Here is a 21,237-nt window from a genome sequence, read left to right on the forward strand (position 1 = left end):
AGAGAGAGAGACAATGAGGTTAAAAAAAAAAAATCCAAGCAATAAACTTGTGAATTATCTTTATAGATGGTGTTACCTGTAACTCGAAGATCTGTCACACTGTTAGCCATTTTAAATCCGTAAGTCATTGACTGAAAATCTTCCTATACAAAAAAACGAATAATTAAGTCCCTGAGTAGTAGCAAAACCTTTCCTTATATTTATCTTAAAAAATCACTATTTGTTAGTAAGAAAACAGTAATGGAATGTCAGCCTGCTTTTCTTAATATTGCTATCAAACATCCAAGCTTTCCTTATCCTTGCATCCTTAAAAATCCATATTCTAAGGCTCTCCGTGTCCTTAATTTCAACTACTTATCCTTAGGCAATTTAAATATACTTGCATTTAATAGGTTCATTTACAAAATAAGGCTAATGCTTATGATAGTATTACAAGGCAATTCCCGTTTACAAAGTATTCTCAAATTCACAGGTGAACAGTAAATATGTAGTAATTACTGTTTGATTATAAGATTGTAAGATTTACATAAGATTCTTACTTCAAAAGCCTATTTCACTGTTAGGATAACAAAGGTTAAGCCTTACTCAAAGTGATAGCAAAACCACATCCCTACTTTAGCCCCATTCCAAAGAAAAATTATTCACACATGGATTCCTACCCCCAGAATCATTTAAAACACTACTGAGACATTAACAAATTAAGTGGCTTGCTGACTCGCATTGAAGACTATGAATTTAATTTCATCTGGATTATTTAACAAGTCAGAAGCTCTATTTAAGGAGTGTTTCTGTCACATTACAATGCTTATAAAAATGTATATAAAAGCCTAATATAATGCACTTAATAGGTATTAACAGCAGGGGCCAGAACTATAGCAAAATTTCTGAATTCTTAACAAAAGCAACAGAGATCATGCAATTCATGGTCAGGTATTACTATCTTACAGAAAAAAAAAACATTCATTATGCCCCTGGTCTCAAAGAACTCAGAGGTGTTATATCACTCAGAGGATGCAATACTTGAACATCAAATAGGATTCTCAAAGTTTACATGTATGAAAAAATGAACTCTCCTAATGTTTATCACATTGCTACAGCACCTCCATCTATCCAGTTACTCAGCTGAAAACCTGCACTTCAACTTTCTATAACTGTCTGCAGACAGGTCCCCACCTTCCCATACTTATCCCTGCGATAATTTGCCACCAGAAGTCAAAGGGATTGTTTTAAAAATAAGTCATTTCACAGCACTTTCTACTCAAAACCTAGTTTCCTTCCTCATAGGAAAATCCAAAAGCCCAGCATGGCCTCTAAAACCCTCCACCATGTGGCTCTGGTCTCCCTCTCCAACCTCATTTCCTACCCACCACTCTTCTCCGTGTCCACTGCACTGCAGTCACACAGGCCTGCTTGTGTACTTCAGACACATTGAACACATCCTCTTCTCAGGACCTTTGTACTTACTGAGCCCCCCCTCAAAATTATTTTCTTCAAAAGATTTACGAAGCTCCACCCCCACTGTTCCAATGTCAATTCCTCATACAGAGGTTTCTCCTGTGCATTCTCCCTAAAACAGTACCCTCTACCACTTTCTATCCCCTTCCCCTGCTTGACTTTTCCTAAAATTAATCACCACTTGACATTATATATGTACTAGAGGCCTGGTGCACAAAATTCGTGCACTTGGGGTGGGGGAATGGGGTCCCTCAGCCCAGCCTGCACCCTCCTGTGCCCTCTCATAGTCCAGGAGCCCTGTGATGGATCGCCCCCAGAGGGATCGTGGAGCCCCCCTGATTGATCAATTGCCCTGCCGGCCGGTGGCCTGGGCCTCCCTCTGCAGGGCGATCATGGGGCGATGGGTAGGCCCCCGACCAATCGCATCGCACCCACCTTGGCTGGCCTGGCGCCAGTGGGTATCATAGTGTGGTCATCTGGATGGTCATTCCACTGTTCGGCCGTTCGGCCGATTTGCATATTACGCTTTTATTATAATAGATTTGCTTATCCAACAGAATGCCTAATTCATGAGATCAGGCTTTGCTTTATTTACTACTTTATTCCAGGACTTAAGAATAGTGCTTGGCTCAGAGTACTGTTCAAAATATATTCGTTGAATGAATGATAACTTACTGTATCTGGATGGTCATTCCACTGTTCAGCCGTTCGGCCGATTTGCATATTACGCTTTTATTATTATAGATTTGCTTATCCAACAGAATGCCTAATTCATGAGATCAGGCTTTGCTTTATTTACTACTTTATTCCAGGACTTAAGAATAGTGCTTGGCTCAGAGTACTGTTCAAAATATATTCGTTGAATGAATGATAACTTACTGTAGGGCAGGGGCTATAAGTGTAAACAGCTGGTAACTTTCCTGAGTATATCAGGCTGGTTACAAAATACCTTGGAGAATGGTGGAGACCGTAGCAAACCAGGGGACACACACCTCATCTAAAGGAAGTCAGCCACTAGTTACCCTATTGTGGGCATGAATTAATGCAGGACTAGTGTGGAAGGATCTCCTAATTTTTCAAAGCAAAAACCTAATTTAATGTAAAATTTTCCAATTTTTAAATGTTACCAATTTTTTAAAAATTAAGTAGGCCAACATTGCTAAGACAAAAAAAATACAAAACACCTGTAAGTCCTCTCAGTGAACTGTTAAGTTTACCTAGAGGAGTCTAAGGAAAAGCATTTTTCTAGGAGAATATCTCAGGTCTGTGTAATAAATATAAGCCTCAATTATAAGAACTTAACCTAAGTTACTGAAGGGCTGAGACAGAGGATGCTGCTAAAGATGCTGCTATTAAAGATCACTCTAAAAATTTCGTGGATTTGAGAACAAAAATCAAAGTGAAACCAATACTAAATACAATCCAACAGTCCAAGCAGGAGCTGACGGTGATTTGGATTGAGGTTATAACTAAGAGTGGGTTGGTTGAAATCAGTATATATCTAAAAGGTAAAGCCAACATGATGTGCCAATGAAATGAATATGGGGTATGAGGAAACCTGTACAATCAAGAATCGTTTTTGGTCTGAGCAACTAGCAAATGATGGTACCAATTACTGAAATGGGCACATTTAGGGAGGAGCAGGATTAAAGGCAGAAATGGAATACCATTTTATTTATATTATGTTTTCAATTTCTTTGGTCAACCAAATGAAGATTTCAGGAAGCTACTTGCTTAAGTCTGGAAGTCAGGGGAGAAATCAGAACTAGAGATATTAATTTGGGGTTCAGCATCATAATGTTGGTATAAAAAGCCACAAGAACTAGAGGAAAGCAACTGAAGAAGTTATAATGAATAGAAAAAGCCTAGGAGTATTCCAGCAGTTGGAAGAACAAGCACAAGAAATGGACTCAGTGAGGAAGATAGAAATCTAAGATACTGATGTGTCAGGAGGATGAGGAGAAGAAAGTATTTCAAAAAGTAGTCAACTGGGTCAAATGATGCTGACAGGTTGAAGAGGGAGGGGTGAGAACAATGGATTTAGCAAAATGGATATCATTAAGGACCTTGTTAACACTAGTTTCTGTGTAGTGGTAGAAAAGAATGTCCTGTTGGACAATGTCCAAATGAGTGAGAAGAGACTGAAAGAGAAAGTAAAATAAGTAAATATTAACAGCTCATTCAAGGAGTTTTTTGTATAGGGTAGCAGAGAAATGCAATTATAAATAAAAGGAGCCATGGGGTCAAGGGAACTGGTGTTTTGTTATTCATTCATTCATTCCTTCGTCCGTCCGTCCATCCATCCATCCATCCACCCTCACCAAAGGATATGTTCTTACTGATTTTATAGAGGAAGCAAAGAGAAAGAGAGAAACATCAATGTGAGAGAAAACGTCGATTGGTTGCCTCTCGAATGCACTCCGACCAGGGAATTGAACCCGCAACCTAGGTATGTACCTTGACCAGGAATTGAACCTGTAACCTTTTGATGAACAGGACAGCACTCCAACCAATGAACCACCCGGCCAGGACTGATGTCCTGTTTTAAATTAAGTGATAGTAAAACATGTTTATATGCCAATTAGTAGTGAAGGAAACACTACTAATGCGATACAAAGAGAAGATTAATAACTGCAGTAGGCAAGAGGGAATAGAATCTAGAATGCTAGTGGAGGGGCTGAGCTTAGATTGTCACAGGTATACTTTCAATTTCAACAAGATAGAAGGCAAAGTATATGGGAATCAACACAGGTTAGCACTTGTGATAGTGAGAGATGGGGTACTTCTAATTCCACCAGATTCCAACTAATATTTCATTACAGTACAAAGCAAGCTGATAGAGAAGGGCTGATAGAGGTCTGAGAGGAAATGATGTGGAAAAGTCACCTTGGAGACTGGAAAAGCAAGTTCACTATAGAAGTGTTATGGGGTAGGACTGTCACTAGTGTTAAGGGCCCATCTGAGATTTGTAGTCCTAAAATTAAAGTGAGAACTAGACACACAGATATGGATTTTCTCAAGCACTTTTCTGCTGTTTGGGTACAAGTAGCAAGCAGGCAGATGGTTGGGGTTTTACCAGATAAGTGACACATTATGAGGAAATGAGAGCACTGGATCAGGAAAATGAGGACACAAGGAAAGTAACAGAAAAATAAAGCAAAAGCAAACAAATTGAAGGTCTCTAGTATAGAACTGAAGGATAGTGGGAGCAGGGAAATCAGAGTAAATAAGAGAGTAAGTGGAAGCAATCAAAATTTTTGGAGGTGAGATTAGTAGGGGTGGACCACACCATTATTAGTCAAACTGGTATACTGTTCAGAGTAGAAGAGGATGCTATTAATAATCACACCAGAACAAAAAGGTGTCAAGTAGGACTGTTCCATGCTAACCAATACCTACAGATACCAGCTGTAACAGAAGAATGTGCTGAGGAAGGGCAGAGAAAAAACTAAAATCTGGGCAAGTCAGGAGAATGGGATCCAACTTTAAAGATAAGAAGGACTGCCTTAGCTGGTTTGGCTCAGCAGTTAGAGCGTGTTGGCCCGATGACTAAAGGGTCCCGGGTTCGATACTAATCAAGAGCACATACCTCATTTGCAGGCTCAATCCCCGGCCCTGGTCAGGGCACATGTGGGAGGCAACCAGTCGATGCACTGGTGTTTCTCTCTCTCTCTCCCCCACTCCCTTCCACTGTCTCTAAAAATCAATGGGGAAAAAATATCCTCACGTGAGGATTAACAACAAAAAGATAAGCAGGACTTTGCCCTAAAAAGCCAAGTAAAAGAGAAAAGGCATAATGGCGAAGGTTCAAAGATATGCAGAGTCGCTGGCTTTAAGGATGGAAATGCAGGAGGCTTCTAGAAGTGGCAAAAGGCAAGAAAGCAGAACATTCGCTAGAGCCTCTGGAAAGGACACAGCCCTCCAGTACCTTGATTTTGGCCCTGAAAGATAAGCAGGACTTTGCCATAAAAAGCTAAGTAAAAGAGAAAAGGCATAATGGCGAAGGTTCAAAGATATGCAGAGTCGCTGGCTTTAAGGATGGAAATGCAGGAGGCTTCTAGAAGTGGCAAAAGGCAAGAAAGCAGAACATTCGCTAGAGCCTCTGGAAAGGACACAGCCCTCCAGTACCTTGATTTTGGCCCTGTGAAACTTGTGTGACACTTGTGCCCTCCAGAACTCTTCCTCTGCAACCATGCCTATCAAACCCAACATGTCTCAGATTGAGAATTTTGATAGGCTGAAATTGAAGACAGAAACACAAGAGAAAAATCCACTGCCTTCAAAAGAAACCATTGAACAGCGGAAGCCAGCAGGCAAATCATAATGAGACACAAACTGCCAATACTATGCACAAACCACCATTATGCACTGTATATTTCACAAGCACTGCCTTCTGATTTTTCTTATTTTAGCTGTTTAAGTTTGTAAGATGCAAAGAGGTTGGATCAGTTTAAATGACTCCTGCCCCTTTTCACATCAAAGAACTACTGACAGTGAAGGCTGCACCTGCCTCTCCCATCTGTCTGTCTGGCAGGCAGGGAAGGAAAAGAACTTGCATGTTGGTGAAGGAAGAAGCTGGGTGGGACGACAGTGAAATCTAGAGTAAAAACCAAGCTGGTCCAAGGTGTCCTACAGTCTGTAAAATGCAGTTTAATCAGAGTGCCTTTTTTTGTTGTTGTTAAAATGATTTTAATCATTGGAATGAACAATTTAAAAAATATGGAAATAAAGTTTTAAAACTTGAAAGAGAGAGAGAAAGAAAGATAAAGAGAGAGAGAGAGAGAGAGAGAGAGAGAGAGAGAGAAAGTGTAAGAGCCAGAAGGCACATCCTGTGCACTAGCATGAAATAATGGAAGAGAATAATATTAGGATCAGCTGAACAATAATATGCCAGGGGGAGAAAAACAAAAATGAGAAAGAAAATGTAGGCATACACTAGTTTGGCTCATCTGTCATTAATATTTAAATAATCACAATAATGTCAGCAATAAATAATGATTTAACCAAAAATTGAATTCCTATTTAGGGTAGGGGAGAGGGTAATGTAAAAATGCCAAATACCTGCCAAAGATGTACTGATATACCATTGCTAAAAACTGTTAAGTCCTTAAATCCAGAAATTAGAATATAAGCCTATTATCCAGAAATATGGAAATAAGTAGTAGGAAAAAGCTAAAAGAATATAATGACAGAATGGATAAGAAGAGCAGAGAACTGTAATTTCTCACTATAAGACTTGTGGGCTATTTGACTATGTGCAAGTATTATTACTTTTATTAAAACACAAACCCCAAGGAAAATTTTTAAATAGCAAAACTGAACATGACCAAATTACCTACTTTTAAGAGGGTCAAGTAGAGAATGAACTAGAGAGAAAGATCAGGCCAGAAAGAAGAGTTCTGCCTAAACCTAAAGCTAACAAAGGCATGAACTAAGCAGGAACAAAGAAAAACAGAGCCCAGATTCAAGGTATCTGCAAGGTAAAAAGAACCTGGATACAGAAGGTTAAAAAAATTTTTTTAATCAAAGATAACATTCTAGAAACCATTTTGCAAGATACAGAATGCAAGAGGAAAAGCGGTCTAATTGGGGAGGGGGGGCGATTATGGTTCCCATTTCGAATGTGTGAGCAAGATATTAAGAAAGAAATATTTTTACACAGCTTGAAAATGTATCCAGTTCAGGAGTTAAAATAAAACAGAGACATAATCTGAGAACAAAATACACCAGCACTTAGGAACTTCAGAAACATTATTTCAAACAAAAAAATGATTATGTCATTCTTATTTATTCATTACCAAATCTCTCTCTTTTTAAAAAAATTAACTTTATTGCTGAAAGTATTACAGATGTCCCCTTTTTTTCTGTTCATTACCATATCTCTTAAGGACTTTTACTAAGTAATCTTTTTTTATTCCTAATTATAAAACTGAGACAAATTTATCTGGAAAATCGGTCAAGTTTGGAGGGAAACAATGACCATTCATATCATACATACACAATATGTGAGTGCCTGTTTTCCCACTCTCATCAACATGGAGTATTATAAAAAATCTTGTAATCTTTGCCAATAATGGGTTAAAAATGGTATACTTATAATCTGTATTTCTCTTAAGTAAGTTTAAGCATCTTATGTATAAAGGCCATTTTACTTTGTGAACTATCTTCTGGTTTTTAAAAACTTTTTAACACTTAAAACATTTCATCTATCTGCAATTTATTTTGATGTTGTTAACCACCTTCCCCCTAACCCCACCCAAATCCGTATGTTAAATCCTAAACCCCAATGTGATGGTATTATGATGTGGGGCCTTTGGGATTAATGTCATTCATCATAAGAAGGACCCCTGAGAGCTCCCTCTCCTCTTCTACCATGTGTGGACACAGTGTAAAATAAAGCTGGCTGTCTAAGAACCAGGAAGCAGGCACTCACCAGACGCTGATCTTAGATGATTTAGCCTCCAGAACAGTGAGAAATATACTGCTGTTGTTTAAAAGCCAACTAGTCTATGGTATTGTTATAGCAGCCCAAAATGACTAAGGCAGATGTAAAATGGTAAGTTAATTTCCAAGGTTGCTAATCAATTGTTCCAGTACCATTTTTCAAATGAATCATTTCTCTGCCCCACTGACTTTTGATGTCCTTTGAGAATGTAACTACTTAAAATAATTTGTATTTCTCTTCTCACTTATTAACTTAAACTAATCTTTTAAGTAATTCTACCCGATGGATTAGATTTTCCATAACTGTACCCATGTCAATTCAAATATGTAGCTAAATAAACAATGAATATATAAAAAGTTGACAGTTATTTCATAGACAACACACAAGCCATACATTTAAATGTGGACAATCATGTTAGGTATATACTTAATTATTCTCACATACATAACATTATTTAGAAAAGCTTTACATACTATACACTGGACTACTGTAGGAGTCTAAGATATTGATTTTGGATCAATAACAATGTTAAAAAGAAACTTACCAGTTTCAACAAAGGGAAAAATTAAATAATCATCTATATAATAAAAGCCTAAGTGACCATTACAGCAAAATGACCAGAACGACCAGTCACTAGGATGTACACTGACCACCAGGGGGCAAACGCTCAACACAGGAGCTGACCCCTGATGGTCAGTGAACTCCCACATGGAGAGCGCTGCTCAGCCAGAAGCCAGGCTCACGGCTGGCGACAGCAGCCTCTCCTGCCTCCGCAGCAGCACTAAGGAGCAGCGAGCCGAGTGGTGAGGAGCAGCGAGCAGGCGGGCGGTAAGGAGGGCCCCCGGACTGCGAGAGGGATTTCCAACTGCTGGCTTATGCCCGCTCCCCTTGGGGATTAGGCCTAAGCCAGCAGGCAGACATCCCCCGAGGGGTCCCGGACTACAAGAGGGCACAGGCCAGGCTGAGAGACACTCCTCCCCCCGTGCACAAATTTCATGCGCTGAGCCTCTAGTTTACCAATAATCTCAAATGCTATCACATTTTCCCTTAAAATTATCAGCATCTGAAACCTTATTTTCTATAAGGAGAAAAATATAACCTCAGAACACTTTCCCAGGGCAAGGTGCCTAGTACTAACTTTAAGAAAATGTTTATACTCTAAAACAGCGATTTTCAACCAATGTGCCACAATAATTTTTAATTCATGCAACACCTGACTATTTAGTCAGGGGCACTGACCTCTTTTCCCTTAGATTGTCAAATAAAAAAAAGATAACAGCCAACACAACAATAGCCATCTGGTGTGAATGACTCAAAATTATACCTTTATTTTGGTCAGATGGGCAGAAAAATTATATTTTTTGGTGTGCCGCAGAATTAGTTCATGTGTGCCACAAGATGAAAAAGATCGAAAATCGCTGCCCTAAAATATTCCTCATATTTTTGTTTTCTTTAGTTCTCTCTCATCTGAAGCCTGAAAGTAAAGCACTCTTAAATTATAGTTTATAAGAAACTTGAGGGCAGAGGTTGGCTCTTTTATTTTCTTTGTGAATTTCCACAATAGCCAGAACAAAGTACTCTGCACATAATGGATACTCAACGAATGGTACTGATAGAAAGAACATACCCTAGGATGAAAGTCCTTTCTTAGAACTGGATTATTTTAGCCAATATATATGTAAATAGCAATAGCACTAGTTTTAAAAATTGTTTTTATCTATACATGTTACAAAAATATGTATCATATAATCATTTAAATACATAACAGTGAAAAAGCTTCAGGGATACCATTTTTTAACCCATTATTTGCAATTTAAATCCCTGAAGCCTTTTCACTGTTATGTATTTAAATGATTATATGATACATATTTTTGTAACATGTATAGATAAAAACAATTTTTAAAACTAGTGGGGGCTTGCACAGGGTGGGAATGGCTGTGGGGGGAGGGAGGGGTCAAGCAGCGAAAAAGGAGACATATGTAAAACTTTAGACAATAAATAAATAAATAAATGGTATCTCACACTTATAATTACAAAATCTTACCTCTTCAAATACAGCAGCTTTATTTACTTTTTCCCTTGCAATGTCACAGATTTTCAAGATTCCAAGAGCAAAAGCTTTCATGGCAGGATCTTCTATAAAGTCTGGATTATGAATGTAAAGACATGTAAAGACTGTCTGTGCCAAGGAGTGGCCTTCTAACCATGTTATCTATAAAGAAATAAAACAATGCATATGTTTAAAGTGACAGAGTCTGTAAAGTCTAAACTGATCCAAGAGTCAAAGACCAAAGTGCCACAGACCCAAGTAAATATAATATTAATAACAAGATTTAAAAGGTGATTAAAGGGAAGGTCAGTAAAGACAAAAAAGTTAGAATTCACTTTCATTGACTAAAGTCTTTTAAGAGTCACATACCATAAATATGATTAGCTAAAAGATATAAATATGGAAAGCATTCTTATATATAATTCAAGTTTGCAATATACTTGGAAACTAATGAAATTAAGTATCTCCAAATATGGCATCCAAATGCAATCAATTCCCCATGCAGTCAATAAAAATCCATAAACTAGGGAATTTACAATTTTAGAACTAGGTCCCAACCCACTCATTCAACTCTTCTTATCTCATCTAGTATTACCACAAGAAACATACAATGGTTTTATTGCCCCCCCCCCCATTTCTAATTCAATATCCCCAATGAGATGAATCTTTCTAAAACACAAAAAAATCATTCAACACTATTTTACTGAGTAGTTACGATGGGCCAGGAACCATGTGCTCAAAGCTGGGAATATCTATAGCAGCCAAAACTGAGTAACTATTATGCCCCAAGTGCTATGCTATTTTCATATATTCTATCTCATTTCCTAACACTCTGAGGAGAGTGATATTTTTCTCCTTTTACATATAAAGAAACAAAGTCAGAGAGTGTAAATAATTTTGTCCAAGTTTTATATAGTTATATTTTACATTAAGTCCAAGAATTCTGCAATAGAGCAAGACACATACTGCTGCATTATAAAATGAGAAATGCATATGAAAATCACTATAATTAAGGTATGTATTTTGTATTACCAGTATGCAGAAGATTGTCCAGACTAAAAGCCATCTGCTTATTAAAGGCCAAACTCTTAGCTACAGTCCCAAGAATCTCATACAAATAATGGTTGCTCAACTTTGACAAAAATCCTCCCTCTTGCCTCCATTTGTCCTATGGTACTGTAAACTGCTAAAAAGTAAGAAAGATATCTTTGAGGGAAAGAAACAGCTTTGGGGGAAGAAGGATCAGGATCAAGACTCTGGTTATGCCCCTTCCTAGCAATGTAATCCTAGGCAAATAAGGTTATATCAGATATTGAATAGAGCTGATATAAGACCTAAGTGAAAAATATAGAAGTACTTATTTTTACACTGGCAAGGAAGACTTACTAAATGACCAAATGAATAAAATTTACATATTTCTAAGATAATAATTTAAAAATTTAAAAAGGATGGTTAGAAAGTGGGCAAAAAAAGAAAAAAACAAAGAAAAGCAGTACAGTAGATTAGCACCTCCCTAGAGGACAGAAGTTTTCCCACAGCTGATTCTCACAGCCAGTCGGCCTGGTGGTCAAACCCCTCTAGTTTTAACTACAACGCCCCTTCCTAGCAATGTAATCCTAGGCAAATAAGGTTATATCAGATATTGAATAGAGCTGATATAAGACCTAAGTGAAAAATATAGAAGTACTTATTTTTACACTGGCAAGGAAGACTTACTAAATGACCAAATGAATAAAATTTACATATTTCTAAGATAATAATTTAAAAATTTAAAAAGGATGGTTAGAAAGTGGGCAAAAAAAGAAAAAAACAAAGAAAAGCAGTACAAATGAGAATTTTGCCACAATTAATCAATACTGTTTAGGGAAGACAACTTATCCAGCATATAGAAAGCACCACAAAATTTTCTTCATCTTCAAAAACATGGCCAGTTTCGTATAATTCACTCTAGATTAGGAAAAATATCTCTCCAAAGCCAATCCAAAATCTTTGTTTCAATTCTATGCTTCTTTATGGAACCTTTCAATTACAGATTTGTTTCCCTGGGTACCTTGAGAACAAAAAGGGTCCTTAGGGTAATAGCTACACTATTATCTTCACTAGAAAGAAAATATCCCCTTTTCCAGAACCTGAGATTTTAAAATCACCAGATGAGTAGATAAAATGCTATTTCCTATAGCGTAACTTGGCCTGTCAATCTTTTGTACACCTTACTAGGCCAAGCATTACATATATTTCATACTCAATATCAGTGTGTATACTTTTAAAGATTCAGGTAAGTCATAGTTTTAAAATTAACCAATAGTGTTACTTTGATTCTTACCAAACAGCAAAAACACGTATCCATTATCCCTATCAATTCCGGCAAGGTGAGGTCTTTAATTTTAATGGTACCATCCTAAAAAAGGAGGGGAAATATGACATATAAACAGAAGTTTTCAAGATTTATGTACAGTAGCATTTTGCAAATGCTATATCAGATCCATGCATTTTGGCTTTCAAAAATTAAGTATTTAGAAATAGCAATTCTAAGAGCACTCTATCTCACCATCTGATAAAACTAAGATGCCAAATTAACTCTGTATTCTTAAAAGTAATATATCTGAAACAGGTCTTCAGTAAGAAAAATCCAAGCCTCTTTCATTTGAAACAGAATAAAGGACTTTATAAAGAACTGAAAAGCCAAACTAACAAGTATTTTAAAAGCAGTTCAAATTAGTTTCAAGCATTAACATGAATCATTTTAATGAATCAAAACTTACAAAGAATAAAATAAACATTTAAAAAAATATACTTCCCTTAAGTTGGTTAATTATACTACTTATAAATTTTGTTTACAATATCCATTTACTTAGCAAATTTTTTTCATAAAATATGCAAAATTAAACTCTGTGGTAACTATGAATGAATTTCTAAATCAATTCTCAATGAGTAAATTTCAAATTCACTGCCACAAGCATTTTACTTAATATGTAATAGATAGGTTATGGGTTCGATCCCTGGTCAGAGGGAGTGCAGGAGGCAACTGATGGGTACTTCTCACATTGATGTTTCTCTGTCTCTCCCTTCCTTCCCTCTAAAAATCAATGAAAACATATCCTCAGGTGAGGATTAAAAAATATATAATAAAAAATAATAAATATATTAATAGATAAAATTTAATCCTTAAGCCAATTACCCTGGTATTTGAATATATACTCAAATGCTTTCAAAAGTCAATTTTTATAATGCACACACAAAATTAGAGCAAACTTTTAATGAAGACCTTAAATAATTTTCAGATTTCCATAGAAAGAGATAACTAAAAGTTATAAATAACTCATTTATATATCTGAGATACTCTTAGAAAATTATACTTTAAGTAATACACTAAGTTTCATTTTCATTACTAACCAAAAATGTTTTAAAATGTGAATAACAAATAATAAAAGAAAACACAAAAAGCACAACGGTGACTACCTTGATAGCTTGTTCAAAATTGAGAACTTTTCGATTAACTTGGTTTCCAATCATGCCAGCATCCATCTTGGGATCCATCATTTCAATGGCAGACATGGCTTCAAAAAGACCAAATCTACAAATAAAAAAAATTGACCCCACAAATTGTTTCTGAACTAGAAGCTTATCCAGATTTCCACAATGGTAAAAAATTATAATAGTACTTAAAATAACTTCATTATTTTATGTACTTAATATTTAAGTCTTTCCAACTTGCTAACGCTTCAATTAAATAACCTTCCTTTAACACAAAAATTCTTCCATGTACTTGTCAATGAAATTACTTTACATGCACTGTGGAAGAGAAAACAAAAGATGAATTTTGTACTTCTTTCAATAGGCTGGGCATTAGAAATTTTTGGAAAAGACATCAACTGATCTATTTCAACTTTATTATTGTTGGGTTTTTCTTTCAGCACTATGAACTTGAAAAAAAATGAAACTAGGTTTTATAAATTAGTAGTCACATTTAATATTTGGACCACGTTTTAGTCTTGGGTGCTCAAAACACTAGAGCAGCAATGACCAACAGAAATATAATGTGAGCCATAGAGATAATTATAACTTTCCTAGTAGCCACACAAAAAAGTAAAAAGAAACAGATAAAATTGATTTTAATAACATGTTTTAACTCAATATGTCCAAAAGTTTTTTTAATTGATCCTTAGTATTTAAAATTATTAGTGAGATATTTTGCATTCTTTTTTGCATATTAAGGTTTTTATTCCAATGCATATATTATGCCACATTTCAATTTGGGCCAGCTGATAGCCATGTGTGGTTACTGGATAGCACAGCTCTGGAACTTTGCTTCTAGTAACATCAACACTTCACCTAAGGTCTCTAAGGTCACCAATTTTCCTTCTTCCTGCTGCTTCTTTAAGTTTTAAGAAAGTAGCATCTTAGAGAATCAGAACCTATGTTAACATTTAAAAATAAACCATTAAACAAACAAACAAAACAAAAAAACAGAACCAGGAGCCTCAGATTATAGTCCAATTTCTCAGGATATCTATCTAAGTGAAATTTTGTTCAAATATAAGTGATAAACAAAATCTCTTGCAGTCATGTCATTTAGATATAACAATTATAGCAATATTTCATAAAGGCTTGGCCCTAAGCTAGAATCAGTTCTTGCCATCAGGGCCTTAAAAACATTTTTTGGAAAGATAGACATGCATACATGAAATAATTAAATAACCAAGCAGGGCAAATATTTAGCTAGGCAAAGTAGGTAAGGGAAAGTAAGGGTGAAAGGAAAAGGGTATACAAAGGTATAGAGGCTGGAACTGGCTGGGGTAAAGGGAGCACACAGTCACCCTCAGGAGGTGCTTGCTCCGCCTGCTTTCTCAGAGTTGGAGACCTCCTAAGAGAAAGAGGGGAAGCATGATGTAAACTTGCTTTACTCCAGTAAAGGGAGGCTGTATTTCAAATCTCTCTGGTCCCTTCTATTCTACTGAACTGTGCTTCAGCACAGTATCTGTATGATGCAGTTTGAGGATTTAAAAAATTGTCTTCTGTATATATAAATTACAGAATTGAATTAATCCTATGGCTGGCAGTCTGGAGACCCTTACCAATTTTACATGCTCAATTGAGAGTCCTGAGAACGCTTAGTGTTTATGTTCCCTAGTAGTTATGGCCTCTAGAGAGCCTGTGCTATTTTTGGTTTATGAATGTATACTGAACAAATATATGGGACTCTGTAATCCAGATAATGTGCCAAAGTATTTTTTGTAGAACATTAGTCCTATGAAGATTCCACGAAATAAAGTTTCCATGGTCAACAGCATTTTGGAAACTCTATACCAGAGGGACTGGGTATATTAGCATATTAGCTTTTGGAGGAGGGAGAGAGAGAGAGAGAAACACCTGTGTGAGAGAGACACATCGATTAGTTGCTTCCTGCATGCACTCCAATCAGGGTTGTGGATCGAACCTGCAACTCAAGTACGTGCCCTTGACCAGAATCAAACCTGAGGCCCTTTGGTCCACAGACTGACTCTCTAACCACTGACACAAACATTTCATATCACAAACTAGGGTCCGCTGCCCCTATATAGTTCACTAAGGTTAAAGATATATTTATAATTAGTTTTATTTTTATAGCTTTGAATATAAAATTACTCAGACTTCAAGGAACACTACTGCACATGAGAAAAAACAAATACTTAGGGCACAATATACTTACAGCTTATCATGAAGCAGTTCTCCCAACTTTAATTCTAAAAGAAACAAAGAGAAAAATCCTTTAAATGCTAAGAAAAAAATAAAACAAAATGCTAGTACCTGAAAAATGTGCTTGCATTAATTTTCTAAGATATGATTGTATTATTTCTACTCAATTACTAACTCAATGCCTTCTACACAGTGAACATTTAAATATTAACCATAAACTAAACTTTTAAGAATTAATAAGCAACCCATCAAGGGCCAAAATAATCCAATTAGAATTACCAACCTCATTTTAAAAAATCACTAGTGTTCCCTTAAATAAACTTTTTCATAGAACTGCTATTTCTCAAGTTGTTTTTAAACCAGTTGGAGTCAATCTAATGTCTTTTGTCTTTGAAAGTGTTAAAACTATTTTTTAATTATATTTTAGTTAAATAATATAGAAAACACTTGCATAAACAGCTAATGAAAACACTGTTCATCCTCTATAAAGCAGTTCTCAACTGCAACTGCATATTAGTATCAACTGGGGAGCATTTGAAAATTTCAGTCCAAGCAGCACCCCAAACCAACTAGGGGTGGGGCTTATGCAGTGGTTTTAAAGTACTCCAAGTAATATCAATGAGCTGGTAAGGTGGGAACTAAGCCATCAAAGAGAGAAGAAAATGGCTTAGTCAATAAAGCTTTGGCCTGAAGACTGAAGATTCCTGGGTTGGATTCTGGTCAAGGGCACATGCCTGGTTGTGGGCTCGATCCTCAGTGGGGGGCATGCAGGAGGCAGTTGATCAATGATTCTCTCTCATCATTGATGTTTCTATCTCTCTCTTCCTCTCTGCAATAAAAATATCCCATATAATAAACGCATAGTATGCAAATTGTCACCTTGACTGGGAGTTGGTCAGGGAGTTTGACCAGGGGTCGGGCCGGCTGAGGAAAGGGAGGGAGCCAGCAGCAGCTGGCCACCGGGGGAAGGGAGGGAGGCCCTGGCCGGCAGCTGGCAGCGGCTAGGGGTCCTACCAGTGCACAAATTTCGTGCACTGGGCCTATAGTCTATCTATATATATAAAACCCTAATATGCAAATAAACGGAACAGTGGAACAACCAAACAACTGGTCACTGACATGCACTGACCACCTGGGGACATGTGTGGAATATGGCGGCGGCCGGCAGCTGGCAGCCGCTAGGGGCCCTACCAGTGCACAAATTTCGTGCACTGGGCCTATAGTCTATCTATATATATAAAACCCTAATATGCAAATAAACGGAACAGTGGAACAACCAAACAACTGGTCACTGACATGCACTGACCACCTGGGGACATGTGTGGAATATGGCGGGTGTCAGCAGCAGGTGGCAGAGTGTGGAACATGGCGGGCATCAACTGTGGTGGGATGGTGGAGTAGGTGAGCGGGGGCGCCAGACCAAGGCGGGGTGCCGGTCACTGTCATTAGGGTGGGCCTCTGGTGGTTACTGAAAATTCTTTGCTCCCGCATGCCACAGTCCCACCCGGCACTCGCACCTGCTGCTGGCACCGGCCCCACTTGCACCCACTGCTGGCACCCGGCACCAGTCCCGAACTGCCAAAAGCCTTTAGTTCTAAATCTACATGTAAATGACAATTAGTTCTATATCAACTTTTTAGTTTCAAGAAGTACACCTCACATTTGTGCCACTTGAGAAAATGCAAGAGCTAATTATGGAGAAGTTAATAGGATGGTTTGATGTTGGCAACAAAATGACATGCTACCCTCTCTCAATCCACACTGAAGCAGAGATTAAACCATATCTCCTACTTGAGGTCCTTCCATCAGGAAGCAAAATTATTCGCTGTTCCTCAAACATAAAAACTGTATCTGACTCTAATGCTTCATCTCAGTCTAGAACAGCAGTTCTCAACCTGTGGGTCGCGACCCCTTTGGCGGTCAAACGACCCTTTCACAGGGGTCGCCTAAGACCATCCTGCATACCAGATATTTACATTACGATTCATAACAGTAGCAACATTACAGTTATGAAGTAGCAACGAAAATAATTTTATGGTTGGGTCACAACATGAGGAACTGTATTTAAAGGGCCAGAAGGTTGAGAACCACTGGAATAATTCCCTATGTTCACTTAGAGCAGTGGTTCTCAACCTTGGCTGCACATTAGAATCACCTGGGAATCTTTTTAAAATCCTGATTTCTGGGCCTCATCCTCCGGAAATTCTGTTTCTTTGTTACTAATGTTGTGGCCCCACCCCATAACAAAGAAACAGAATTTCTGGAGGATGAGGCCCAGAAATCAGGATTTTAAAAAGATTCCCAGGTGATTCTAATGTGCAGCCAAGGTTGAGAACCACTGACTTAGAGAAACTCAACCATTTCTTTAAGCCCCAACTTAAGCCATATGTATGTCATAAAACCTTTCCCATTTAGGTTCATAATAACAGCCCTTTAATATAGATCACTTAAAATCAGTGCAAGATGATAGGTATGAGATCCACTAATAGTCTAAGATCTCTGAGTACAAAAACTACACTGTAACTTACACTTCTTTCTCTCTTCCTTAGATTGCCCATACCAGTACATGGGCAATCACCCAACTCCCAGTCTAATGTTCTTTCCACTCTCTCTTAGGCATATTTTAATTGGACACATATTTTAAGAGTAAAAGGGTAGGCACATGATTTATCATTCTGCTTATATTCAACTGGCTCCCTTTCCATCTGCAGCTGCTCCAAGTCTTCACTCCTCTCCTTAAGAGCACTGTTCTAAAAACACCCTATTTCACCACCAAAGACCTAACCTTCTTGCTCACTAATGTAGAAGCCATCAAGGTGTGAATCCCTCCACCATTCCTCTCTATCCACTTAGAAATAGACCTGTATCTTCACATCCTAACCTCAGTTCCTCCTGTCTCATTATGTCCCTACTAGAGGCCCAGTGCACAAAATTTGTGCATGAGTAGGGTCCCTAGGCCTGGCCAGCAATTAGGGCTGATGGGGGCTTTCTGGCTGCCAGCTGGGGCCTCCCTTCCCCAGCTGCTGGCTGGGACCTTCCTTCATTCTGCACTGCCCCCTGGGGGTCAGTGCATGTGATAGTGAACAATCAAACTCCAGGTCTCTGGGTCAAACTCCCAAGGGGACACTTTGCATATTAGCCTTTTATATTTATAGGTTTTCCCCCATCCCCAAGTTAATTTCTCTAGCATGTTTTTGAGCCAATTCTCTCTTAAAGTTCAAGCTCTCACTCTTTGTTCCTTTCTCTTATCTTCAATCTCCCACCTCAGTAAGGCTCTTTCCCCTCATACAAACATGCTCATTTATCCAATCATTTATGCCCAAACATTTATCGAACTTACTATATGTCAGGAAATGTTCTGTGTGCTAGGGTTACTGACAAGATCTCTGCACTCACAGAGTTACAATCCAGTGGGTGAGACTGATAATAAATAACTGAAAATGATAATTTATGACAGTAGGTAAATGTTATGAAGAGAGTAAAACAGGGTGATTTAACTGAGCTGGAGTTGGCTAGAAGGGGGTGAATCTGCTTAGATTGGTTGTTTTGACAAGTCTTCACTGGAGAGGTAACATTTTAAGTGCTCAGGAGGGAGCCAGCTATGCGAAGACCTAGGGGTAAAGTAATTTAAGGTATGAAAAACAAAATATTCAAAGAAGGAAGGACCATGTTGTAGTGCTTAATAAGATAAGGACTTAAAACTAAACACAGCTCTAACCGGTTTGGCTCCTTGGATAGAGCATCGGCCTTCGGACTAAAGCGTCCCAGGTTTGATTCCGGTCAAGGTCACATGCCCAGGTTGCAGTCAGGTTTGATTCCGGTCAAGGTCACATGCCCAGGTGCAGGCTCGATCCTCAGTGGGGGGCGTGCAGGAGGCAGCTGATCAATGATTCTCTCTCATCATTGAGGTTTCTATCTCTCTCTCCCTCTTCCTTCCTCTCTGAAATCAATAAAAATACATTTTAAAAAACCAACCAACAAACAAAAAACACAACTAAACATAAATGAGCCCAGTGGGACAGTGGTACAAAAATGAAATCTTGCCCTGACTGATGTGGCTCAGCTGGTTGGAGTGTGGTCCTGTACCTCGAAAGATAGTGGGTTCCAGTCCCAAGTAAGGGCACATACCCAGGTTGTGGGTTCGATCCCCCGTTGGGGCATGTTTGGGAGGCAACTGATTGATGTTTTTCTGTCACGTTGATGTTTCTCTCTTTCTCTCTCAAATCAATAAAAAATGCTAAGCGAAATAAGCCAGTTGGAGAAAGATAAATATCACATGATCTCACTCATTTGTGGAATATAATGAACAACATAAACTGATGAACAAAAAAATAGAGCCGGGGGAAAAATATTTTAGAATATAGTAGAAGTAATCCTGTTATTTGCAGATTTTTAATATTTCCTACAACTTTTGTGATATCATACTATGTTAGTACAGTTCTGGTAATATTATTATACTTAAAATTCTTTTTTTTCTTGAAATATTAATGTTTGTTGCATGTAATATATTTAAGATCGTTTTTCTGTAATAATTGGTGTTTATTGCATGTAACATTTAAATTCGTTTTTCTTGAGATATTAATGTTTATTGCATGTAACATTTTTATATTTAAAATCGTTTTTCTTGGAAAAAAATAAATTTTCACTTCTAAAAAAGAAAAAAAAGGAAAACAAAGAACAGCGCAGGCTGGTGTGGCTCTGTTGATTGTCATCCCATTCACCATAGGTCACCGGGTTCGATTCCCAGTCAGGGCACATGCCTAGTTGAGGCTTGATCCCCAGTAGGGGGCATGCAGGAGGCAGCTGATCTATGTCTCTCCCTCTCTCTTCCTCTCTCTTTAAAAAAAAAAAAATCAATAAAAACAACTGGCTTTAAATGAAAGTTAAACCTAGAGGATAGAGAATGAATGAGTGTGGTTAACAAAACTTACATAAAGCACACTTATCTACTGACTTGATTTACGGAGACACTGCCAAAATCACAATCAAGATTTGATGTTACCTTTGCCCAGATTCTGAACTTCCAATCCAAATATCCAAACTCACCTCGACAAGCGTCTTCAAAATCTTGAGTGATGTCCACCCAGTTTGCACTGCTTTTTTCCATCTTTTCGGGTATACTGAGCTCCCATCCTGAATCATCGTCTTCCACGGACGCTTTCATAACCATGATGCCTGCAGAATTAGCACCTGGTGTAAAAGACAGGACGGACGCCGCTTTCAGGGCCAGCCTATCTGCAAGCCCCTGTGTGTCTAAGTCGGGGATGAAAATCTCACCAAAGTGTTTCAGCCCAGCTCTTCTGAGTTTGCGGCTGGTATTGGAAAAACATGTCTTCATACAATTAAGTCTCACAATACCACCACTGCGGCTCATCTACTTAGCCAACCACCTACCAGAGCTCACAAAGAGTTTGCCTGCTCACTATTTCAGGAGGAAAAGCACACCTCATGCCAGCACTGGCCCCAGCAGAAGCCACTCCAGAGCTTCCGACATTCGACTCAGGCCAAGGCATCCTTCAGGGTCCCCTCTCGCAACGACTCCAGTCAGGGTGACCCCCCACCTGCCAGGAGACGGCGGGCCGCCTCTCCCAGCCCGCAGGACCCAGGCAGA

The 21,237-nt window shown here is 38.1% G+C and overlaps 1 protein-coding gene and 1 pseudogene across 1 annotated transcript in view; one reads left to right on the forward strand and one right to left on the reverse strand.

Annotated features, from left to right (window-relative positions):
* NAA35 (N(alpha)-acetyltransferase 35, NatC auxiliary subunit) overlaps positions 1 to 20,953 on the reverse strand; it is a 47,434-nt gene extending 26,481 nt beyond the window's left edge. The window contains exons 1-6 of the mRNA XM_005868263.2: positions 20,673 to 20,953; positions 15,640 to 15,673; positions 13,410 to 13,524; positions 12,274 to 12,348; positions 9,945 to 10,112; positions 48 to 143 (exon numbers count right to left, since the gene is read on the reverse strand). Coding sequence (XP_005868325.2) covers positions 48 to 143; positions 9,945 to 10,112; positions 12,274 to 12,348; positions 13,410 to 13,524; positions 15,640 to 15,673; positions 20,673 to 20,796 — 612 coding nt within the window. The 5' untranslated portion in view covers positions 20,797 to 20,953. The remainder of the gene's footprint in view (positions 1 to 47; positions 144 to 9,944; positions 10,113 to 12,273; positions 12,349 to 13,409; positions 13,525 to 15,639; positions 15,674 to 20,672) is intronic.
* LOC102262389 lies at positions 5,609 to 6,113 on the forward strand (annotated as a pseudogene).
* Positions 20,954 to 21,237: the final 284 nt, after the last annotated feature.

This window comes from Myotis brandtii, unplaced genomic scaffold (assembly GCF_000412655.1).
Source record: "Myotis brandtii unplaced genomic scaffold, ASM41265v1 scaffold266, whole genome shotgun sequence".
Taxonomy (NCBI): Eukaryota; Metazoa; Chordata; class Mammalia; order Chiroptera; family Vespertilionidae; genus Myotis; species Myotis brandtii.